Below are 21,856 nucleotides of genomic sequence, written 5' to 3'. Positions count from 1 at the left end.
AACTCGCGGTTGTTGTTCCAGACCACGCTCCTTGGAGAGGGAATCTTTGGAGCTGAAAGCCGTTTTCTCAGCACGCTTTGAGCAAAAATAATGAATGTGACATTTCATGATCTCCACTGAAAGAGAAAAGTCTTTAGACAGGAAACAGGGCTGAGATAAAAATTAGTATTATAGGAACAGCTTTCAGATCTGGTTTGCTCTTTTCTGGGCTGATATATTTAACTCCTTCAAATGAAGAAGTTGCCCTCCTACTGCTGGAGCCAAAGCCTAGCACACAGAGGAGAAAATGAGCCAACACTGAAGAAAAGGGAGGGCTTATATATTTATAAATAAATTTCTCATCTTGAGAATAAAATGTGGAAGCTGCCAAGGAATACAACATCCTCACAAAGAGAGGAAAAAGCTTACAGCTGAGGAAAAAATTGTGTCCTACATTGTAACATTCAGTGATTCAGTTGGACTCCTTGGAAATATTCTGATAAGGCAACTGAGGCAGTTACATGTTACATGACGGAGAGAGACAATTGCCACTCCCCACACAGCAGAATAAGACATCTTAGATGTACAAGCTCTATCCCGCTCCAAGCTGTAACCTTATTTGTTGAACTAATAGCATTGTCAAGGATTTTAGCTGCACTGCATTTATAGAATCATAGAATTATTAAGGTTGGAAAAGACCTCTAAGATCATCCAGTCCAACTGTCAGCCCAATCTCATTCTTCCTACTAAATCATGTCCTGAAGAACCTTGTCTATATGTTTTTTTGAACCCTTCTGGGGATGGACACTCCTTTACTGCCCTGGACAGCCTCTGCCAGTCCTTCACTGCTCTTTCAGTAAAGAAATTTTTCCTAATCTTTAATCTAAACCTTCCTGCTGCAGCTTGAAGCCTTTTCCTCTCATCCTGCCACTTGTTATGTGGGAGAAGAGCCCAGCACCCACCTTGCTACAACCTCCTTTCAGGGAGCCGCACAGAGCAATGAGGTCTCCCCTCAGCTTCCTCTTCTCCAGGCTAAACAACCCCAGGTGTCTCAGCTGCCTCCATAATCCCTGTGCTCCAGCTCCTTCCTCAGCTCCTTTGCCCTTCTCTGGATGCTCTCCAGCATCTCCAGGACTTTCTTGTACCCAGAGTCCCAAAACTGAATGCAGGATTTGAGATGCGGCCTCACCAGTGTCGAATACAAGGGGCATGATCACCTCCCTGCTCCTGCTGGTTGCACCGTTTCTGATACAAGCCAGGATGCCATTGGCCACCTAGGCCACCTGGGCACTCTAGTGGCTCACGTTCAACCAGCTTAAGCCATATAAAACTGGAGAAGGTCTGCCTTTCAAGCTGCATGCCACCTGAACAAAGAGACAATGACAAACCATGACCTAAAAACATTTGTTACATGCCATGGGTGCTTCTCCTTTCAGGCAGGACATATAACAAGTGGTTTTAGGTTGCATTCAACCCAAAAATTCCTAACAATACTAGTGCTGCATTTCTCCAGAGGGTTACAGGTGAGCATCTAGGGCACATGGATGACTAAGAGGTGCTGTGAGCTGCGCTGTTAAAATAAGCACTGCAGGAACCCACCAAGCTTCCATCACATGGAGCAAAGCCAAGGCTATTAGCATAGCATCATTGTTATTTTCAAAAAAGGATTAATGACTCAGATTGGTTTTGATTCTTCCATACTCCTAGCAGTAGTAGTGGACAGGTATGGTTGGAATTGATGATCTCAAAGGTCTTTTGCAACCTAAGGATTCCATGATCCTGTGATTCTATCCATGGTGTGTGTCAGATGATGAAGAGAGATTAAAGCATGAAGCTTTAGATGAGAAAAAAACAGCAAAAGGCTCTGTGAGGCTCTCACTTGGTGAGGAGTAAACTTCCCATCTAAGCACAGAATGGGAATTGCACAGCAATTCAAATCAGCCTCCTCAAAACATCTCCATCCCATGGGGAGGAGAAAAGGGGCTTTCAAGCTCTCTTCCCCCTAGCCCCAAGCAAGCACTGGATCCTTCAGTACTGAAAGCAAAAGCAAATTCTCTACCACAGAAATTAATGTTGAGATTCTTTCGTATGGGGGCTGACTCTGGGGCTGGAAACGGACTGGAGATTCTAAGCAGCTCTTCCCTTGCTGCCAGGGCATGCACCCTGACCCCAGTGCAGCACTGGAGCTGGGGAGCAGTCCTGCCCCAAGAAGGCAGCAGAAGGGGGAAGGGAGGAGGAGGATCAGCCATGTGGCTCTAACAGCATTGCATAAATCAGGGACACACATGCAGAGCACTAATCAGAGCTAACACAGGGACTACAGGCATTCCTGCTTGCCTAGTTCTTATTCTAGAGACACAAAAGAGCCATTTCCAGAGATCCAGTAAAAAGCCACTGCATTCAGTGCAGCTGGCTTCGCTCCCTGTGTAACAGAAATCACTGTCTGTCAGCTCTAACTGCAAGAGCTGCCACTTTGCACAAGACCCAGCACACAGCACTCACCAGCCCTCTCTCTTCAGCCCCAGCACCTTCGCCCATCCTGTCAAGAGGCTGGAAAGTGGTAAGAACAAGCCTTTTCACAGTCAACCCAGAGGAAGGGTTAAGACCCATTGGTTGCAGAGGCTCTGAGCCTTAACGCCAAGTCCACCAAGGACAACTGCGAGAAAATAAAACAGAAGAGCTTTTCCCAAGAAGAGCGCTGTGCAACGGAAGCTGTGGCAGCACCCGGCTCACCATGCAACCCATCTAGGCAAACCAGCAGGCAGCCAGCCCGGGAAGGCCAAGATGTGGGCAGCTCCCCGTGTGACACCCATGCAAACGACATAATAAGGTGATCTCTGTATCTGAAATGATTTGTGCTTGGTTGTTAACCAGAAGCCTCTCAGCCCATAAGATACAGGTGGAGCAGCTCCTGGCTTGGAGAAGTGACCCTAGTGAACATTGTGCCATGGGGTCATGGCCATGAAGGAGGTGGAAGGCCCAGATCAGACTGGAGTGGTCCTCCCTTGGACACAAAGAAGGAGTAATGCTTGGGTGCAAGCTAATAAGGCTGTCATATAAAGAACTCAGTGGGCACCACTGCATGGAGCTCTGTGATCAAGTTCTCCAACTCACTTGAGTTTAAATGCAGCCGGAGTTGTAGCATTCGGTTTCTCTGATTCACCGTGGGAGCAGCAGCCCTCAGCTTCTTTCCCCTTTCACGTGCTGCTTGGGGCTAGTGGTCTCCATCTGTTGCTTCCCTGTCCATGGGGTTCCAATGTGGCTGTAAGACCTCCTGTCCTGACCCAGCAGGGATCCCACTTCTGAGAGGTGGCAAGTTCCACCTTAATGATGACAGGATGCCATAGCAAGGAATCATTAACCGGAGAGGTGTTGGAAGAGCTCTGTTCTCTCCTACGCCCTGCAGTGACCAGGTGGGCAGCATCCTGCTTGGCACACCCTGGGCAGAGCACAGCGCTGGCCACAGGGATCACCCTCTGCTGGGAACAGAGATTTGCACCAGCTCCCCTCCCCACTGCTTCCAGCACAGCCAGCAAGGCTGTACTTGAGAAGAATTTGCCATGGAGCCACTCCTGAGCTGAGTTAGAGCCCATGATCACACTAGCACCAAGGGAAGCCTTGTCCCTCACCAAAGATCCACTTTCCAACTTAGTAAATTGTGCTGGCCGAGAGCAGAGAAGGGAGCAAGAGTGAGGGAGTCTAGCAAGCCCTGGGAGTGCAGCTGAGGGAGGAGCTGAGCACAGGAGCTCACCGACTCAGTTTTGTTTCAAAATTATTTTCCAGAAGGGACCCGTTGATAATTTAAACACAATTTCTTTTTGGAAATATCTGAAGTTCTGTTCTTCATCCCATAACAAAAACTGAGGCTCAATTCCAGTCTTCAGTTGGTGCCAGTTATCACTGTGATAATCAGCAGTTCACAGCGCAATGAGACAAGTCACGGGCTCTCCTCTAAATCTTGCTATTGAGAGTGATTACTTGGCCTTGGGTAATGAATTAGTCCTATTATACAGCAGCTGGCACAGGAGAAGCAAATCTGCTGCTCAGGCAGCTCATTACACGGGCAGGGCTGGAGCTGCTCGCCATGTGCTCCACACACAGCCCACAGCAGGGTTTTTCAACTGAATTCTGCAGACAGTACACACGTTTTTCTGAGCCTGCAAAACACACTACAATCATCAATCCAGTTTCTGTCTTTTCTTTTCTGAGTTAAGCATTTGCCCACCCCTTGGAAAGAGAATTCCACCTCTGTGCAATTTCTGCATGGCGCTTTGCTGTATCAGTATCAAATCCAAATGGCGTTAATTCTTCACTCTCTCCCACCTCTTGTGAACTCTGTCACTCCAAATTTTCCTTTTTCTCCTCCAGACTCCTCCATACTAATTCATAGATTCATAGAATCACTAGGTTGGAAAAGACCTTGGAGATCATCAATTCCAACCATACCTGTCCAGTACTAAATCACATCCCCAAGAACTTCATCTGCCCATCTTTTAAACACCTCCAGGGATGGTGACTCCTCTGCCAGTGACTGAGAACCCTTTTGGTGCAGAAATTTTTCCCAGTGTCTGAACCTCCCCTGGCGCAGCTTGAGGTCATTCTCTCTCATCCTATCACCTCTCACTTGGGAGAAGAATTATTCCTTCTCCCTCACTACCAAAAACTTGCCAGCTCTTGATGCTGCCTCTTCTATGCCCAAATCTCACTTCTGCAGCTACTAGAACTGCTCTTGTCAGGCACCAGCTTGTCACTGTCGGTCTAGCTCTTTGGCTTTGTGACACGTGGCTCAAGGAGGAGCACGTGGGCACACAGCAACTGCAGGGGCTTGGTTTGGAAATATGAATCAAGTGCTAAATAAGTGAATTAGAAAGGGTCAGGAAGACAAAGCAGATCCAGCCATCCAATTTAAAAGTATGCTCTGAAAGTGCTTATAGATTACCAGAGGAAAACCCCAGGCAGAACGACAGAATACAGTCAGTAGCAATGCTATAGACATAGTGGCATCAGCCTATGTGGGCACTCTTGAGAGTGCTGGTATCTTCTGTCACATCAACTATCACATGCGTGCTTTTGAAAACATAAACTTCTCCTGTGAAGACCTTCAGAAGAAAAGAAGTAGTCAGAGTAAGCAAACTATTGTGCAAAATAAAAAAATTGATGAGCCAGAGAGCAAGGAGCAGAAACAAAAAGAGTTCTCCGCAAGTCAGATGTCAGCCGTAAAGCCCTGATGATGCTACTTATTCCTCAAGCAATTCCGGAAAAGGAGAATGAGAAGTGTGTTGTAAATGTGTGAGGCAAAAGCCTGAAGAGCTTCAGTAAGTCCACAATGAACAGGTAACATCACAGCAAACAATTTACAGTAGGAATAAATGCAAAATAGTACACAGAAAGGGGATACTGGAATCCTACAGGTATCTTTCATGTCCTAAACAATGTCCACCAGCTCAAGGATCCTTGCACCTTCCCTCTTTTTTCCATAAAAGCGGGTCCTTTGGCAGCCCAGGGAGCTCTCAGGAGAGGAGGGATGCTTCACTTAACGCCTTCCATGCTCCCCATTCAGCTGCTATGTTGTTCTCAGCAGTCTCAGAGCTGCTTCGCCACATCTCTGAATGGGTGTGAGAAGGCTAACGGAGTCCATGAGCAAGACTGAAACACCAGCAAGCACACTGCAGGTTCAGAACCGCCTCTGGAAGTAAAGGGGGATGTTAGAGGCTTTTCAAGTAAAAGACAGGGGCAGTTATGGGAAGATAATGAGTGGCCTAGGACTTTTAAGTATGTTGTAAGGTGCCTCTGCTTCCTCCTCACTCCCACGCCTTTCCTCCTTGACTCACTGACCATGAAAGGGCATTTCAAAGACCAAGATTCAGTGCTAATGGGACAACCTGACAATGACAAACTGCGCATCCAGCTCAGAACGAGCTCTTGCTTCCTCTCTATGCAAAGCGTTAAAGCCTTGCAGGTTTACCCCTGCCTGGGTAGCTCATCCAGCAATGCTGTCCAGCTCAGGATCTGGTGTAGTGGCAAGAGTCACAGCTAGGCTGGGCAACCCCTCTGCAGCTTTCACATCTATGTGCACTTTCCTTGCTTTGGAGCAACTCTCTACAACAGCCAAGGAAAACTCACATGCCTTCCTAAAAACCTTGGCCTGATCCATCCTATGACACAAACATCCCAGGTCTTTACAAGACTTTTTATTTTTAATTGCATTTACTGATCTTTTTTACCTCCTTGGAAAACCAACTGAGGGAAGAAGAAAGAGGCACAGAAGTGATCAACACGGGCACACAGAGTGATAGCAAATGAAATAGTTAACTTTGAAGTTATTTTGTTCCTAGCGCACACCCCAGAGACTGCAGGAGCAGAGGTGCAGAGGGCTGTCACGAGCTTCCACAGAGCTGGGAAAGCCCTAGGAGATCTATGCAGTAAACAAACCGGGCACTGGAAGACCACGGTGCTTTTGCTGCCAGCATCACAGCGGGAATTTCTGTGGCTCAAGAACAGTCTGCACAGTCTACTCTTTCCAACTATGAATGCAGGAAGAAGTGCCAGACAGATCTCAAATGATGTCAAAGAAAGATGGGTCTGCACCCCTCTAGGAGTTCAAAGATCAGTGACCGAAGTCACCTGTCAGCCAGCCTAAATTCACTGCAAAGTGGCCCTTACCACCAACTGAGTACTGGACAGACTGCCCAGAAATGCTGAAAAAGGTCTAAGTTAAAAGGCACTGCCTTGTTCCACTGCTAGATGTGTTCTACAGAATGCAGAGTGGTAGCTCCTCAGTAACCCATGGCAACACCCTTCTGGAATTTGCCAGCAAAAAAAGCAAACCACAAATGTACTAGGCTAATACAAAAGCTATTTTGACAGCTTATGTGGAAAACAGGATTAGTAGCACGAGCAAAAAACATTCTCTGTTATTACATACACCTGTAAGAGAAGCACTTCCCAGGGTGGTCAGCACAGCGTGTACAGAGAAGTCACCACAGCTCGCAGAGGACTACCAGCAGCTCTACAGCCTGTGGAGCACAGCCTGCTCTTCTTCCCTCAACCAAAACAAGCTGTACCAGGTAAAAGTGCACCTGTGTTGGTATGGCAGGTATGTGAAGGGCTCTTGCTGCCTGTCCCTCTCGCGTGCCAGACTCCCATGGTGCATAAACTGAGCCTGTCTGCCTGCACTGCACTGCAATCTATAGGGTTGATAGACCAGGTTTCCTGCCACATACTGACCCTTTGCATGGTGTCCTCTTAACAGGCACTGTTTTATGCAGTGGCATGACACAAAAATTGCTACTACACTAAAGCACACTTATAGTTCTCAAGACAAGCACTTGTTGAAGCTCCCTGTTCTTGAAAAACAGCAGCTGCGCAAACTGTTGGCCTTGATTTTACACTGTTCTGCACTCTAAGGGGATCATACCAATAAAAGGCAGCGTAATTAAATACAGCCAAGGATACTTTAAACTGATGTAAACTGATGACAGCACACAAAGCACAGTGGGGACCATGAAGTCCATTTATGCTTCTTTCAGATTTCCCCAAGTCATCCAGGAATGTGGAGCTATGCATCATTAGAAAGATGAGGACAAACTTTTGGGCAGTAGCAACAGGAATGGCTTTAAACTAAAAGAAGTGAGGTTTAGACTGGATATTAGGAAGAAAATTTTTACACTGTGGGTGGTGAAACCCTGGCCCAGGCTGCCCAGAGAGGTGGTGGATGCCCCATCCCTGGAGGTGTTCAAGGTCAGGTTGGATGGGGTCTGAGCAACCTGGTGGAGTTGAAGATGTCCCTGCCTGGTCCATTCCAACCCAAACCATTCTATGATTCTATAACACAGTTTTTAGACTCCTTTTGTAATCCATGGGCAGAAAGAGGTCCTTCCAAATTAAGCCTCCAGTGACATCTTTTCATCTTTTCGCCAGGATAAAGAATGACATCTTTAAAAATTCTGTATTGTGCAATGTCTGCAAGGCCACCCATGCGACTGTTCTCACCTGCGTAGGCACAGCATCCATGAGCCCAACTTCTGCAATGCCTCAACTAGTGCAGAGGACAGAAGAGCTCACAAAAATGTTGCACCCATCAGCAAGACCCTTCCTTTCTCTAATTCTGAGTATTTTGCTACTATTCAGTTTTTACAGTCTATCTATATCTTCAGTAGTCCAAGACAGTTATCACCAGATGCATGATAAACTCTTTCAGCAAGGGATAGGATCACACCGTCACATTCTCATCGGGCTTCAAAATCCCTCAGAAACCTTGATTGAAAAGTGTTCCTCTGGCAGCAAAATATAATTTCCTCACCCTTTTAATATGAGAAAACAGATTATTTCATTTTGTTGCATTTTCAGGAAACATCACTGGTCAGATGACCAGACGTTTCAAGCCTGAAAAGTTACAGATAGTCATAGATATAAAAAAAAAACCCACTTTGAAAGTAAAGTGCAAAGCAATACCACACCATTCTCTTTGTCGCTTCTATCTCACAAATGCTCCACTTTGGACAAAAGTTTGCTGTCAAATACTGCAAAACACAGCAGCCTCAGCACTGTGAGTGCTGAATTTTGAAAGCTTTGCCCTTCCCCCTGCGACAACACCCACAGCAGCCTCCACCTACAGCCTAGTGAATCTCCCCCTCTTCCTTCCTTTGTTATCCCCATAGGGAGGCATCCCTGCATTGGGAAGATAAAAACCATCCTTCTGTGCCTGGAGGAGATGCTGTCTATCCCTGGGAGAGCAGGGTTAGAATGAGGGGGAACAGTTTTAAGCTGAAAGATGAGAGATTGAGATGAGATTTTAGGAAGAAACCTTTTCCTGTGAGGGTGGGGAGGCCCTGGCCCAGGTTGCCCAGAGCAGGGGTGGCTGCCCCATCCCTGGAGGTGTTCAAGGCCAGCTTGGATGGGGCTTGGAGCCCCTGATCCAGTGGGAGGCGTCCCTGCCCATGGCGGGGGTGGAACTGGATGGACTTCGAGGTCCCATCCAACCCAAACCATTCTATGATTCTATGATCTCCTGTCTTCCAAGTGAATCAGACACATAAAGCTCCTATCAGCACATTATGGAGCTCCCATGGTAGCAGAGAGCAGCTCCCACAGCTGCTCATGCCAGCCCTCGCCATGGCAGCACACAGCTCAGCCCTCACCTTGTATCACTGGCTACAGTAATGCTCATTTCTAGGACTTGCTGGGTATCTTCTGACAAAATGTTTTGGGGTTTTATTTGGTCAAAATACACTCCATCAGTAACATGAAGAGAAATACAAGCCATAATTTTTTTCTCTCTAAAGACAGTGGTTGCACCACAATACCGTTTCACAGAAACATTCTGAAGTTGGATTTTGTCATGAGATGGAATGCTTGCTAGTCAGCTGGCAGGTTCTAGTTTCTCCTTAAGCACGCTGTCTCCTCGGATCACATCAGTTTACGACAAGGTACAGCTTGGCACAGAAATCTTCCACACATTCTCTGCTATTAGAAAATAGATTACAGGCGTTATCGTTTCCACAAATTCCTTTCATCCCTTTTCTCTCTGACTACCTGGGCACAAGGAGTGAAGCAGCCTGTGCCATGTCACGCCTCCTGCAGCTGAGCGCACCACAACCTCCAGGCTCAGCTGTTTGCACATCTCATTGTTCATGTGGCAGATGGCACGGGCTGGGTTAGGCGAGACGAGTTAACCCCACGAATATTACACAGCAGTGGAGATAATGTATAACACTATCTGATGCCTGCACGCGTGCTGTACATCAGGGAGAAGCGCGCGATTCTTTCCTTCTGAAGTGACTCACGGTTCCACTAAACAAAGCTGTGACAGCGCAGACAAGATCAGTGGCAGCTCTCAGTCCTGCTCAGTCCAGCTCGCTCAGTCGGATTCCAGAGCCACCTCCATCCATGCTGGAAGCACACGCTGTGCTTCATACAGAGACTTACATCTGTGGGATGACTGAAGCTATAAAAAGTGCTGACAATTTGCAGCAAATTTGCATATGTTGCTACTGCTGCTGCTTATATAAGTGATTTCTGGCTAACCACAAATACAAAAAGCGATTCCCAAAATAGATTTTAAAACAAACTGCTTGCAAATGTGACTGAATGACACATCTCCCCACCCCTTTGAAAAATCACATCTCTAGAAAAGGCAGATGCCACAGCCAGTGTTTCCCCAGAGGGTCCCGTGCAAAGCTCCTCCTGGAGTACAAACCCCAGAGGTTTAACACCACCTCACCCTCTTGACACCTCTGCTGTCCTGCACCAACAAAGCTCGGGACAAACTGGGACACACCTGAGATTTGTCCTAGGTTGCTCTCAGGTGTGGAGCTGTACAGATCTTGCCACAGACATCATCATCCCAAGCATGCGTGACGCAAGTGGGGTGAGGAGGCATTCAGCCTCTGGGCAGGAAACATTTTGTTACCTTCTGCTGTTAAGAAATCCTTCACTTATCACACATCCACATTCCACCTGCTTCATACCTACGAGGACACGCTGAGAGAGTTGGGCTTGTTCAGCCTGGAGAAGAGCAGGAGACCTTAGAGTAGCTTCCAGTGCTAAAAGGAAAAGCTGGGGAGGGGCTCTGGATCAGGGAGTGCAGGGATAGGATGAGGGAGAATGGTTTTCAGCTGAAAGAGGGGAGACTGAGATGAGATCTTAGGAAGAAATGTTTTCCTGTGAGGGTGGGGAGGCCTGGGCACAGGTTGCCCAGGGAAATGGTGGCTGCCCCATCCCTGGAGGGGTTCAAGGCCAGGTTGGATGGGGCTTTGAGCAACCTAATCCAGTGGAAGGTGTCCCTGCCCATGGCAGGGGGGTTGGAACTGGATAATCTTTAATGTCTCTTCCGACCCAAACCATTCCATGTTTCTATACCTCTGTTGACCATAGCAGTGCTGGCTTGAAGTACTGCTCATCACCCGTATCTACACAGATTCCTCTTTGCACCAGGCTGGGAAGCACAGTTTCTTAACCTAGGGCTGCAACAGTTGGGTACCAAGGATCCCTGCCTGGCTCGGCTCAAACAGTCAAAAGGTCAGGCAGAAATATAAAAGCACGCACGAGAGACGAGATGGTCAGCAGATGCAGCTGCTGGTCCCTGGCTTTCAGATCTCATGACTGACACCATATACAAATATACATCAGCAAAGGAGGGGTAAAAGTTGAAATGGACGGTGGGGTATGGATCACAAGCAACAACATCCCAACCCTTGTGCTTGCGGAAGAGCATTGCTTGCTCACAGATCAAGCTCAGTCAAAGCAAACCATATGAATTCGGCAGCGCTCTTTGGGATTCCTCTGGTGTCAATGCATTCTCATGTTCAGGAAATATTGGTAGGGGACTGTTTCTCCATTAACCTGCTATATCCAAGAACACAACAGTACTTGGCTTCCCAGCACAACAAAGATAAAGACATACTGGAGAGAGTCCAGTAATGGGCCACAATGATGATTAAGGGATTGGAGCATTTGTTATACAAGGAAAGGCTGAAAGAATTGGGCCTGTTTAGCATCAAGACAAGAAAACTCAAGAGGGATGTTAATGTGTATAAAAAGTTGTAAGGGGGACAGTAAAAAAAGCAGACACAGGCTGTTCTCGGTGATATCCAGTGAAAGGATGAGATGCAATGGGCACAATTTAAAACACAGAAAATCCCATTCAAACAGAACAAAAAGCTGTGAGGGTAGTCAAATGCTGAAACAGATTGCCCAGAAAGGCTGCACAGTCTCATCCCTGCACCTGACCAGACACGGTCAGGGAAGCTGGACGAGCAGATCTCCAGCAGTCCCTCCCAACTCAGCCATTCTGTGAACAGAACTTCAGCAGCCTCTTCAGCTGCTGCCAACCAGATGGGCCTCAGGGAACCCATCTGGAACACCATCACAGACCTAATATCATCCCCTGCTCACTTTGCTCTCTGCTTTCGATAGTCTTTTTGTTTATGCTATCTCTTTTGCCCTACAACAACTGTGTCCTCTCCAGAGCTCTTGTTTCTGGCTTATCCCTACCACACAATCCCCAGTTCTCCTCCAGCTCTCATTGTTTCCATCACTGACATGAGCAGGAACTCCCAGCCATCGTTGTTTTCTTATAATCCACCACTGTGGGATTGCAGGAACCAAAAGGTGCCAAACCTCTTTGCTTCTTGCCCCACATTTACAACATTTCCTTGATCTTCTGTGATGTATGGATTGAAAAGCTATTTTTGCTAGCAAGAGAATTCTGGAGGCAAAGGCAGCAATCCCTCAGGAATGCCCATCTTTACCGCTAGAGTTTGTTTCCCACAACCACCTTTGTGGTTTTCTCAGAGCTGTCCAACTCCACATTTGCCATTAAAACCATTTCTGGTTAACCACCAGCCACAGCTACACATTTTTCTTTGCCAGAGCTAAGAGCTACCACTCAGTGTGAGTGCACACGAGGAGAAAAAGCCTGCCATATCCTCAGCTCCTTGATAAGCCATCTCGAGCCATGTGGCAGCATGCAGATAATCTGTGCTGGCAGCTCCACAGCCCAGCTGCCTGTGAAGAGACGCAGGTGCTGTTGGTGCAGCACGGTTCCTCCCAAGTCAGAGATAACATCAGGAACAGTCACTTCTCCTCTTTTATCCTACAGGAACCAGCATGCTGCAGACAAACTGCTAAACTAACTGCTCAAGGATGGAGAGACTCTCCTCTCACTGCTCTCCTTCACACCTTTCTCACTTCCCTCCTTCAGCTCAGGACCAGAACTCAGTGTGGACTTCAGAGCAGCGCTGTCAGAGAACTCAGTGTTGGCAAATGAGAAGTCATTGGAACTAGATGATCTTTAAGGTCCCTTCCAAACCGAACTATTCTGTGATTCTATGATATGAATGAGAAAATCCAGCCTGCCTGTGTGTACATAGTGGCAGGCTTAAAGTTACAAAGGCTTTGGAAGAGGGCCATCTCCTCTTGGTAGCACCCAGCCACCAGACAGACTTTGCTGTGAGAAGAAAGGGTGTGTGCCATGCAGGGCAAACCCTGGCAGCCCTGGCACGTCTTGGACAGTGCCGCAAGCCATGTTCATTCACTGCTGTGGCAGAAAATGCAGCCAGCTGTTCTCTGGGACAAGGAGTATTGCAGGGCACCCACATCTACTCTACTGTCATGTGTGCTAAGTACCCGTGGCCCCATAAATTTGGTTAATTTAGTTAATTAGTTTTCACTTCACATTTACTGGCTCATAGTCCACCATCTCTGGAGAAAAGTAAAACATGCCAGAGTGAACACTACTCAGCACTTGCCATCTTTCTTGCCTTCTTTCCAAAGGTTTGCGCAATGGAAAGGAGGCTGGGCTATGTGGACAATTGGTCTGCAGCAAATTTTGCAGTGGTACATGAGCCAAGAGCCAGCAGGGCACCTCTGGCTCCTCAGCTGCAGGTACCAACCTGAGCACAGTCTATTTGCTCACACTTAAGTAGGAAAAGAGGTGTTTCCAAGAAGGAGACGATATTAGAGAACGGTTTGGGTTGGAAGGGACCATGAAGGTGATCTAGTCCAACCCCCTTGCAGAGAGCACAGACATCTTCAACTCTGTCAGATTGCGCAGAGCCCCATCCAACCTGACCTTGAACACCTCCAAGGATGGGGCATCCACAACCTTTCTGGGCAACCTAGGCCAGAGCCTCACCACCCTCAGCATGAAAAATGTCTTCCTAATATCCATTCTAAACCTCTCTTCTTTTAGTTTAAAACCATTCCCCCTTGTCCTGTTGCTAAAGGCTCTGCTAAAAAATTTTTCCCCTGTGTTTCTTATCAGCCCCTTTAAGTATTGACAGGCCACCGTAAGGTCTCCCTGGAGTCTCCTCCAAGCTATGCAGAAAGGCAGGTTTCCTACTGCCTTTGCCAAGCAGAGTTTGTATCATCTCATGATACATTTTGCCTGAAACAGTTCCTAAATTCCTGGTTAGATGTGTAAATATTTAGCAGTTTGTGAAACCACGAGCATTGGGCTATCTCAGTAAATGATCTTGTAGGTGGCAAAACTGACAAGCAATAGGACTCCCACATTCTTAAAATAACAAACAAAAAATTAAAAATAAATCCCAAGTGCTTCAGTCACTCAGAAAAGTTCCTTGTGTCACACTTGTAGCACTGAGTGGACATATTTTGCTTCTACTTTTCTCTTTTTCAAGGTAGCATTGAGAAATCTGAACTCACTGTGAATTTTTAATTCATTTGGACTAGAGAAATCAAAATGCAATGCCAGATCTACATGCCAAGTGTCCTTTAGCTGGGAACCTTTTCCTCAAGGAACATTGCTCTGTGGGCATCTGGCAAGCCTGGTTCTGCTCAGGGCTGTGCCTCCTGCCACTGGATTTCCCAGAGGGTGCACATGGAAAACCTGGGGTGGGTAGTGCCTGCCTTGCATGTAACCAAACCAGGCAGCCTGATTCTCCTTTGAAACCTGGAGGAGAAATAGAGGCTGACCCAGGAAACACTGTGCTGCTGAGCACTTCAGCCCAGTCACCGCAGGGACATGGCTTCAGGAGAAAATTCCCATACCCACATCCCAAATTCCAAGTGACAACATGGCATGGTCAGCGAGAGAAGGACTGATGGGCTCACGGCGGCTTCTCCCTTTGGAGCATAAGATGCTTCAGATCGCATGTTCAGAAATGCAGAGGTTGCGAAGCTGCTCTCATTGCGGCTCGTTTGCAGAGAAGAGAAAGTAATAAACATGTTTGGCCACAAGCGGTCCCGAGGTGGGACTCCAACTGTTGCTCCGAGCTGTCAGAGCCCTGGAAACAACTGAAGCTAACAGAGCTTCTCAGCATCCTGGTGGAGAACCCGTGTCCCTGAGTCTGGGCGACCAACTGTAACTCTGCTGGGGCTCCCTGGGACACGCCACACGGCAGCCAGGGATCTCCAGCCAGCTGGGGAACTGCGGCCACAGAAGGGACCTGCCTGAATTACCTCTTCCATAACATAAAGCCAAGAGGGGGGAAAGAAGGGGGGGAAAGAAGAAGGGGGGGCAAAGAAGAGGGGGGGGAAGAAGGGGGGGGAAGAAGGGGGGGTGGAAAGAAGAGGGGGGGGAAAGAAGAGGGGGGGGAAAGAAGAAGGGGGGAAAAGAAGAAGGGGGGAAAAGAAGAAGGGGGAAAGAAAGGGGGGAAAGAAAGGGGGGAAAGAAAGGGGGGAAAGAAAGAGGGGAATGAAAGGGGGAAAAGAAAGGGGGAAAAGAAAGGGGGGAAAAGAAAGGGGGGAAAAGAAAGGGGGGAAAAGAAAGGGGGGAAAAGAAAGGGGGGAAAAGAAAGGGGGGGAAGAAAGGGGGGAAAGACGGGGGGAAAGACGGGGGGGAAAAGACGGGGGGAAAAGACGGGGGGAATGAAAGGGGGGAATGAAATGGGGGAATGAAAGGGGAGAATGAAAGGGGAGAATGAAAGGGGGGAAAAGAAAGGGGGGAAAAGAAAGAGGGGAAAAAAGGAGGGGGGCAAAGAAGAGGGGGAAAGAAGAGGGGGAAAGAAGAGGGGGAAAGAAGAGGGGGAAAGAAGAGGGGGAAAGAAGAGGGGGAAAGAACTTGTCCAGCATCTGTCCCACACGCAATGACTGACAGGAGCTCTATCCCCTCGGCCACTGAATTCTGCTGCTATTCAGCAATTGTGAAAACACACCAGCGTCCCGAGGAGCCTGCAGCTCTGCTCCTCCACGGCTTCGGCCGCAGGTCCCAGAGGCTCGGCTGCTGCTCCGAGCGCGGCGGGGCTGGTGCCCCGCACCGACCGGGACTCGGCGATGCCCAGGAGCCTCCCCGACAGCAGCGCCGGTGCTGCCGGCACCTCCTGCCCCGGAGCGCCCGCTGGGACCGGAGAGCCCGGAGGCGTCCCGACCGCCTGCTCCTTTGCCCCGGCCCGGCTCCGATCCCTGCTCCAACCCAGCTCAGATCCCGGCTCCGATCCCAGCTCCCTCCCGGCTCCGATCCCAGCCCCAGCCTGGCTGCTCCCCTGCTCCAGCCCGGATCAGATCCCAGACCCAGCCCGGATCAGATCCCAGCTCTCTCCCGGATCAGATCCCAGCTCCAACCCGGCTCCCATCCCAGCTCCAACCCGGCTCCCATCCCAGCCTCAGCCCGGCTCCGATCGCGGCTCCAGTTCAGTTCCCTCCCGGCTAGATCCCAGCTTCCTCCCGGCTCCGATCCCGGCTCCGATCCCGGCTCCGATCCCAGCTCCCTCCGGCTCCAGTTCAGCTCCCTCCCGCTCCCCCCCGTCCCCGCCGGTACCTCCAGGAGCTGCACGTAGCTGGCCGGGAACCAGCCCCGCAGCCCGTCCTCCTTCTGCCCTTCCCACCAGCCGCCGTCGGGCACCTGCAGGACGGTGATGAGCTCCCCGGCGGCGAAGCGCAGCCCCTGCCGGTGCCGCTCCCCGGAGAAGGGGTACAGCGTCTGGCAGCGCGACCCCGACATCCCTAACGGGGCCCCGAGCCGCCCCGGGGCTGCCCCGAGCCCAGGGCACCGCCGGCTGAGCGGAGGGCGGGGCGGGGGGCGGCACCCGGCGGGGCGGGGGGGAGTGTGTGTGTGAGAGAGGCGTGGGGGACACGGGGGGGTGAGAGTGTGTGAGAGGCGTGTGACACCTGTGTGTGTGCGAGCGTGTGTGCAAGAATCATAGAACCATAGAATAACCAGGTTGGAAGAGACCCACCGGATCATCGAGTCCAACCATTCCCATCAATCACTAAACCATGTCCCTCAGTGCCTCGTCCACCCGTCCCTTAAACCCCTCCAGGGAAGGGGACTCAACCCCCTCCCTGGGCAGCCTCTGCCAGTGCCCAATGACCCTTTCCGGGAAATATTTTTTCCTAATGTCCAGCCTGAACCTCCCCTGGTGGAGCTTGAGGCCATTCCCTCTTGTCCTGTCCCCTGTCACTTGGGAGAAGAGCCCAGCTCCCTCCTCTCCACAACCTCCTTTCAGGGAGTTGGAGAGAGCAATGAGGTCTCCCCTCAGCCTCCTCTTCTCCAGGCTAAACACCCCCAGCTCTCTCAGCCGTTCCTCATAAGGCCTGTTCTCCAGCCCCCTCACCAGCTTCGTTGCTCTTCTCTGGACTCACTCCAGAGCCTCAACATCCTTCTTGTGGTGAGGGGCCCAGACCTGAACACAGGATTCGAGGAGCGGTCTCACCAGTGCCGAGTCCAGAGGGAGAAGAACCTCCCTGGACCTGGTGGTCACACCGTTCCTGATCCAAGCCAAGATGCCATTGGCCTTCTTGGCCACTTGGGCCACCTCTGGCTCATGTTCAGTCAGTGGCTGGGACATGGGTATGTATGCGAAACAGCCTGTGCAGGTGATGGTGTGTGTGCCACGTGTGCTTGGCACCCCCAGGGTGTGTGAGTGTGTGTGTGAGAGGCGTGTGACAACTGTGTGTGTGCGAGAAACAGCATGTGTGGGTGACAATGTGTGTGACACATTGTGCTCAGCACCCCCAGGGAGGCGTGAGTGTGTATGCAAGAGGTGTGTGTGACATGGGTGTGTGCAAGTAAAGGCGAATGCAGGTGACAGTGTGTGTGAGATGTGTGCTCGGCACCTGTGTGTGTTTGTGAGTGTGCAAGAGGCGTGTGGGGGACAGGCGTGTGCGAGAAATGGCGTGTGTGGGTGATGGTGTGGGTGACACATGTGCTTGGCACCACTGTGTGTGAGTGTGCAGGAGGTGTGTGTGACACAGGTGTGTGCAAGTGTGTGTGCAATGGGCGTGGGGGACACAGGTGTGTGCGAGAAACAGCCTGTGTGGGTGACGGAGTGAGAGATATGTGACATGTCTGTGTGAGAAACAGTGTGCACGTGTGACAGTGTGCGTGACACATGCTCTGCACCACTGTGCCTGTGACAGTGTGTGAGAGAAGCTGTGTGAGACGTGTGTGCGAGAAACGGAATGTGCAGGTGATGGAGTGAGAGAGATGTGCTCGGCACCCCTGTGCGTGTGTGTGTGCAAGAGATGCTGTGTGACACGCGTGTGGGAAAGAAACAGTGTGTATGTGAGAAACAGCATGTGCATGTGATGGTGCATGTGACACACGCTCAGCAACCCTGTGCATGTGTGAGTGTGTGAGATGGTGCGACACGTGTGTGCTCAGCACCCCTGTGTGTGTGACATTGTGTGAGAGACGCTGTGTGACACGTGTGTGCTCAGCATCCTGTGTGTGTGTGTGTGTGTGTGTGTGTGTGAGACAGACACAGTATGCAGGAGATTCTGCATGACACCTGTGTGCTCAGCACCTCTGTGTGTGACAGTGTGTGAGAGACACTGTGTGACATGTGTGAGAGATGCTGTGTGTGACACGTGTGTGCTCAGCATCTCTGTGTGTGCCAGACACCGTGTGTGTGAGCACTGAGCTGTCTGCACGTGTCTGAGCGCCGCTGGTGCCCAGGAGAGGTTTGCTGCAGCACAGGGGGGCCTGGCTGGCTCCAGAATGCACACACACACGGTAAGACTGCGCTCGTCTGCGTGTGTGCACGTTATTCCTTTCAGCATACGTGTGACAGCCTGCTGTGAGTGTGGCAAAACCTGTGTGCGACTCAAAACTCAAACTGTGCAGTTTGACTCCGGCCAGTGTGTTTGTCTCAACAGCAAGAGGCACCGTGGAAACAGCATTTCCCTGTGGCTTGGTGAGATCCCCCACTCAGGGAAGTTTGAGACACAGGGTGCATCTATACAAGCTACAGTGTACTCGTGCTGTTCCAGAGAGCAAGAGATCTGTGCAAGTGCGTGATTCCTCCTGTCTTCAGTGCAAAACTACCTCCATATTCCTATATGTCACTAACTCCTCCAGGCTTTTGATTCCTCTTGAGTGAAGTCGGCCTGCCCGCAAGAGACCATTGTGTGTCCCATTCTGCTACATAAAAGTATCTGCACGTACATTGCACATTTGGGCATGCGGGTGTTTATGTGACTGCAACCTGCTCGTGATGCTCCTTTCCCATTTGGAATTCTCTCATACAGTGCACGAAACCCAGGGATTCCACCTGTCTGTGTGTCCACAGCCCTGTGCACATGCAGCTCCTTTCAGGGAGCGGGTGCTGCTGTGGGTCCTGAAATTCAGGGGAACCACACCAACTTCAGTTCAGTGGAAAAGGTGCAGGTGCTTCTGAAAGTCACTCCCAAGCTTTTCTGTTTGTGGTGTTTTGCTGCAGGCTCAGTCCTTCCCACAGACCCCGTCTGACCACCAACTCCTATATGGCCTATCAGGTTTGTAAGATTCGGATTCCTTTCTCTTTCACCTTTTTCCATGGAGGAAGAGCCTCCCATTTCTCCTTTTGATTTATTCTTGCTTTGCAATCCATAGTGAGGAGCCCATGATCTACCATCACTGAAAAGCCAATCCTGTCCGGGGCTGCACCCGAAGCAGTGGGACCAGCAGGTCGAAGGAGGGGATTCTGCTCCTCTGCTCTGCTCTCGTGAGACCCCACCTGGAGCCCTGTGCCCAGTTCTGGAGTCTTTAGCGCAGGAAGGACATGAATCTGTTGGAATGAGTCCAGAGGAGGCCACAGGGATGATCTGAGGGCTGGAGCACCTCTGCTACGAGGACAGGCTGAGAGAGTTGTGCTCGTTCAGCTTGGAGAAAAGAAGGCTGCATGGAGAACTTGGAGCATCTTCCAGTACTAAAAGGGGCTACAGGAAAGCTAGGGAGGGGCTCTTGATCAGAGAGGGCAAGGACAGGACCAGGGGGAACAGCTCCTGAACATTTCAGAAGGTGACTTTCAATGTAGCCATCCTTCATTTAGATGGGCAAAGCAGGAATCTGAGCTCAGCTTTTCAGTGTTTTTTTTTAGAAAGGTTAGAATTGATGATCTCAAAGGTCTTTTCCAATCAAAAGATTCTTATAATTCTATGTTTCTTAGGACTCTTTCAACAACTTTTGGACTGATTTCCACAGTTCTATTTTTCGTTCTCTGCATTTGTGCTAAATTGCCTAAAATCATCCCCTTCTGAAAAGCATTTAAGCTGAGAACTATTGAACCATGGTCCATTACGTGTTATTATCACACCAGCTGTGCCTTGTTTGGCAAAAAGCAACAGACTTGATACCATGGCACACATCCAGGTGCATCTATCAGAATTCTTCTCTAACAGAGTGTTTGTAGATGGTAAGATTTGAAATCAACCCAAAAAACATCCTTATTTTTCTTTGGCATATGCAAAACCAGCTTTGCTGATGCTGGAACACAGATTCAAATAGTTTAGAACTTTCATGTACAACAGTGAATTTTAGTCTAAATTTTACTTTTATTATGTTTAATGTCACCAGAACTATTAACTATTTTTTATGAGAACACATCCCATAGAAGGACAGGCTGAGAGAGTTGGGGTCATTCAGCCTGGAGAAGAGAAGGCTTCAGGGAGTGCTTAGAGCAGCTTCCAGTGCTGAAAAGGACTCTAGAAAAGCTGGGAAGGGGCTCTTGGTCAGAGATTGTAGGGATAGGGTGAGAGGGAATGCTTTCAAGCTGAAAGAGGGGAGATTTATAGGAGATCCTGGGAAGAAATGTTTTGCTGTGAGGGTGGGGAGGCTCTGGCCCAGGTTGCCCAGGTTGTCCAGGTCAGTGGTGGCTGCCCCATCCCTGGAGGTGTTCAAGGCCAGGTTGGATGGGGCTTGGAGCCCCTGATCCAGTGGGAGGTGTCCCTGCCCATGGCGGGGGTGGAACTGGATGATCTTTAATGTTCCTTCCAACTCAAACTATTCTATGATTCTACTTGGTTTATTCTCTTTTATTTTTTCCCTCTGCTGCTTTCTTTCTTCCAACTTCTTCTGCTTTCTCTTTATCTCCCTTTCTGATATTTTTGTGGGTTTCTGTCCTTCCTTGCCTCAACTTTCTTGATAAGAAAGCCTCTAGTAGGGTTGTAGTCCCAGGGTTGTCCACTTCCTGAAGCAATTACAAACCAGCTTTTCAGCTAGCAAGCTCAACTGTAAACACTAACTTCATTCTGATCTTACACTTTCCTTCTAAACCTGTTACTGCAACTTCACTTTGGCTTGTGGACAAATGTCCAGCCTGTAAGCAGAAAGGCTCCATTCATGTCAGAGGATCCCTTTCAGTCACCAGAGGTACATATGTCCTGAACAGGTCGCAATAAGTAATCTTCATTTCATTATGCAGATCAATACACAACTAGCTTCTCATGAGATACGTCTGGTCCTTCTCAACTTTGCAAAATGGCTTTGCTGCTTGCACAGAGAGTAGCTCTTACCAAAGGCTTGGACCTATATTTGCTCCTGCATCATGAGTTGTCCTTATGGTTAATCATGTTAAAAGGTGGCATTTACTGTCTACGAGGTAAATTATGTCTGACCATAGAAAGCTTTTTTATCTAGCATAAGTTATCAGAGCTGGAGTCGCCAGATGGAAGATACAGAAGCCATCTCAGAAACAAGCAGATATGCAGCTTCAAGGGTACCAAGCACTGAGATGAATCGGTCAGCTTGCAGTCTCAACCTTGAGCTCATCTGTTCCAACTCAGCTAAAGCACATTGGTTGGATGCAGGTGTTCTCTGGCCAGTACTCAGGAGGTCTAACCGAATACTCAAAACAGTCCCTCCGGCTGTAAGATCTCTCTAAATTTATTGCCTGAGCCATCACAACTGTCATACTCTGTTGCCTGTCCTGGGAGGGTATTCCACGTAGCAATGAGAAAACAGTTCTAAAGTTAGTGTCACACAAACATGTTCAGTGTTAGGGTGAGATGAATCTCACCTTGAAAGGACCTTTTCTCCCTATCTGCTACAAAAAGTCTAGGGTGAAGACCTCAGCCTCAGATATCTAATTTTTCAACAAATCGTAATGTCACTGAAATGCTGTTTGTGAATGAGAAAGAGCCAACTTCACATAACACTGCAGAGAGCACCAGTTAGTTATCCAGCCAGAGAGAACTTACTCCATGATTTTACAGACTG

At 49.2% G+C, this 21,856-nt stretch overlaps 1 protein-coding gene across 4 annotated transcripts in view; it reads right to left on the bottom strand.

Annotated features, from left to right (window-relative positions):
- Positions 1–16,413, bottom strand: part of GAS7 (growth arrest specific 7) — a 101,621-nt gene extending 85,208 nt beyond the window's left edge. For all 4 annotated transcript variants that reach the window (XM_069872342.1, XM_069872345.1, XM_069872344.1 and 1 more), the window contains exon 1: positions 16,199–16,413. In XM_069872342.1, the coding sequence (XP_069728443.1) occupies positions 16,199–16,381 (183 nt within the window). In that variant the 5' untranslated portion in view covers positions 16,382–16,413. The remainder of the gene's footprint in view (positions 1–16,198) is intronic.
- Positions 16,414–21,856: the final 5,443 nt, after the last annotated feature.

The sequence above is a fragment of the Phaenicophaeus curvirostris genome, chromosome 19 (assembly GCF_032191515.1).
Source record: "Phaenicophaeus curvirostris isolate KB17595 chromosome 19, BPBGC_Pcur_1.0, whole genome shotgun sequence".
In the NCBI taxonomy this organism is placed as follows: Eukaryota; Metazoa; Chordata; class Aves; order Cuculiformes; family Cuculidae; genus Phaenicophaeus; species Phaenicophaeus curvirostris.
This window is presented reverse-complemented; position numbering and strand designations above follow the sequence as displayed.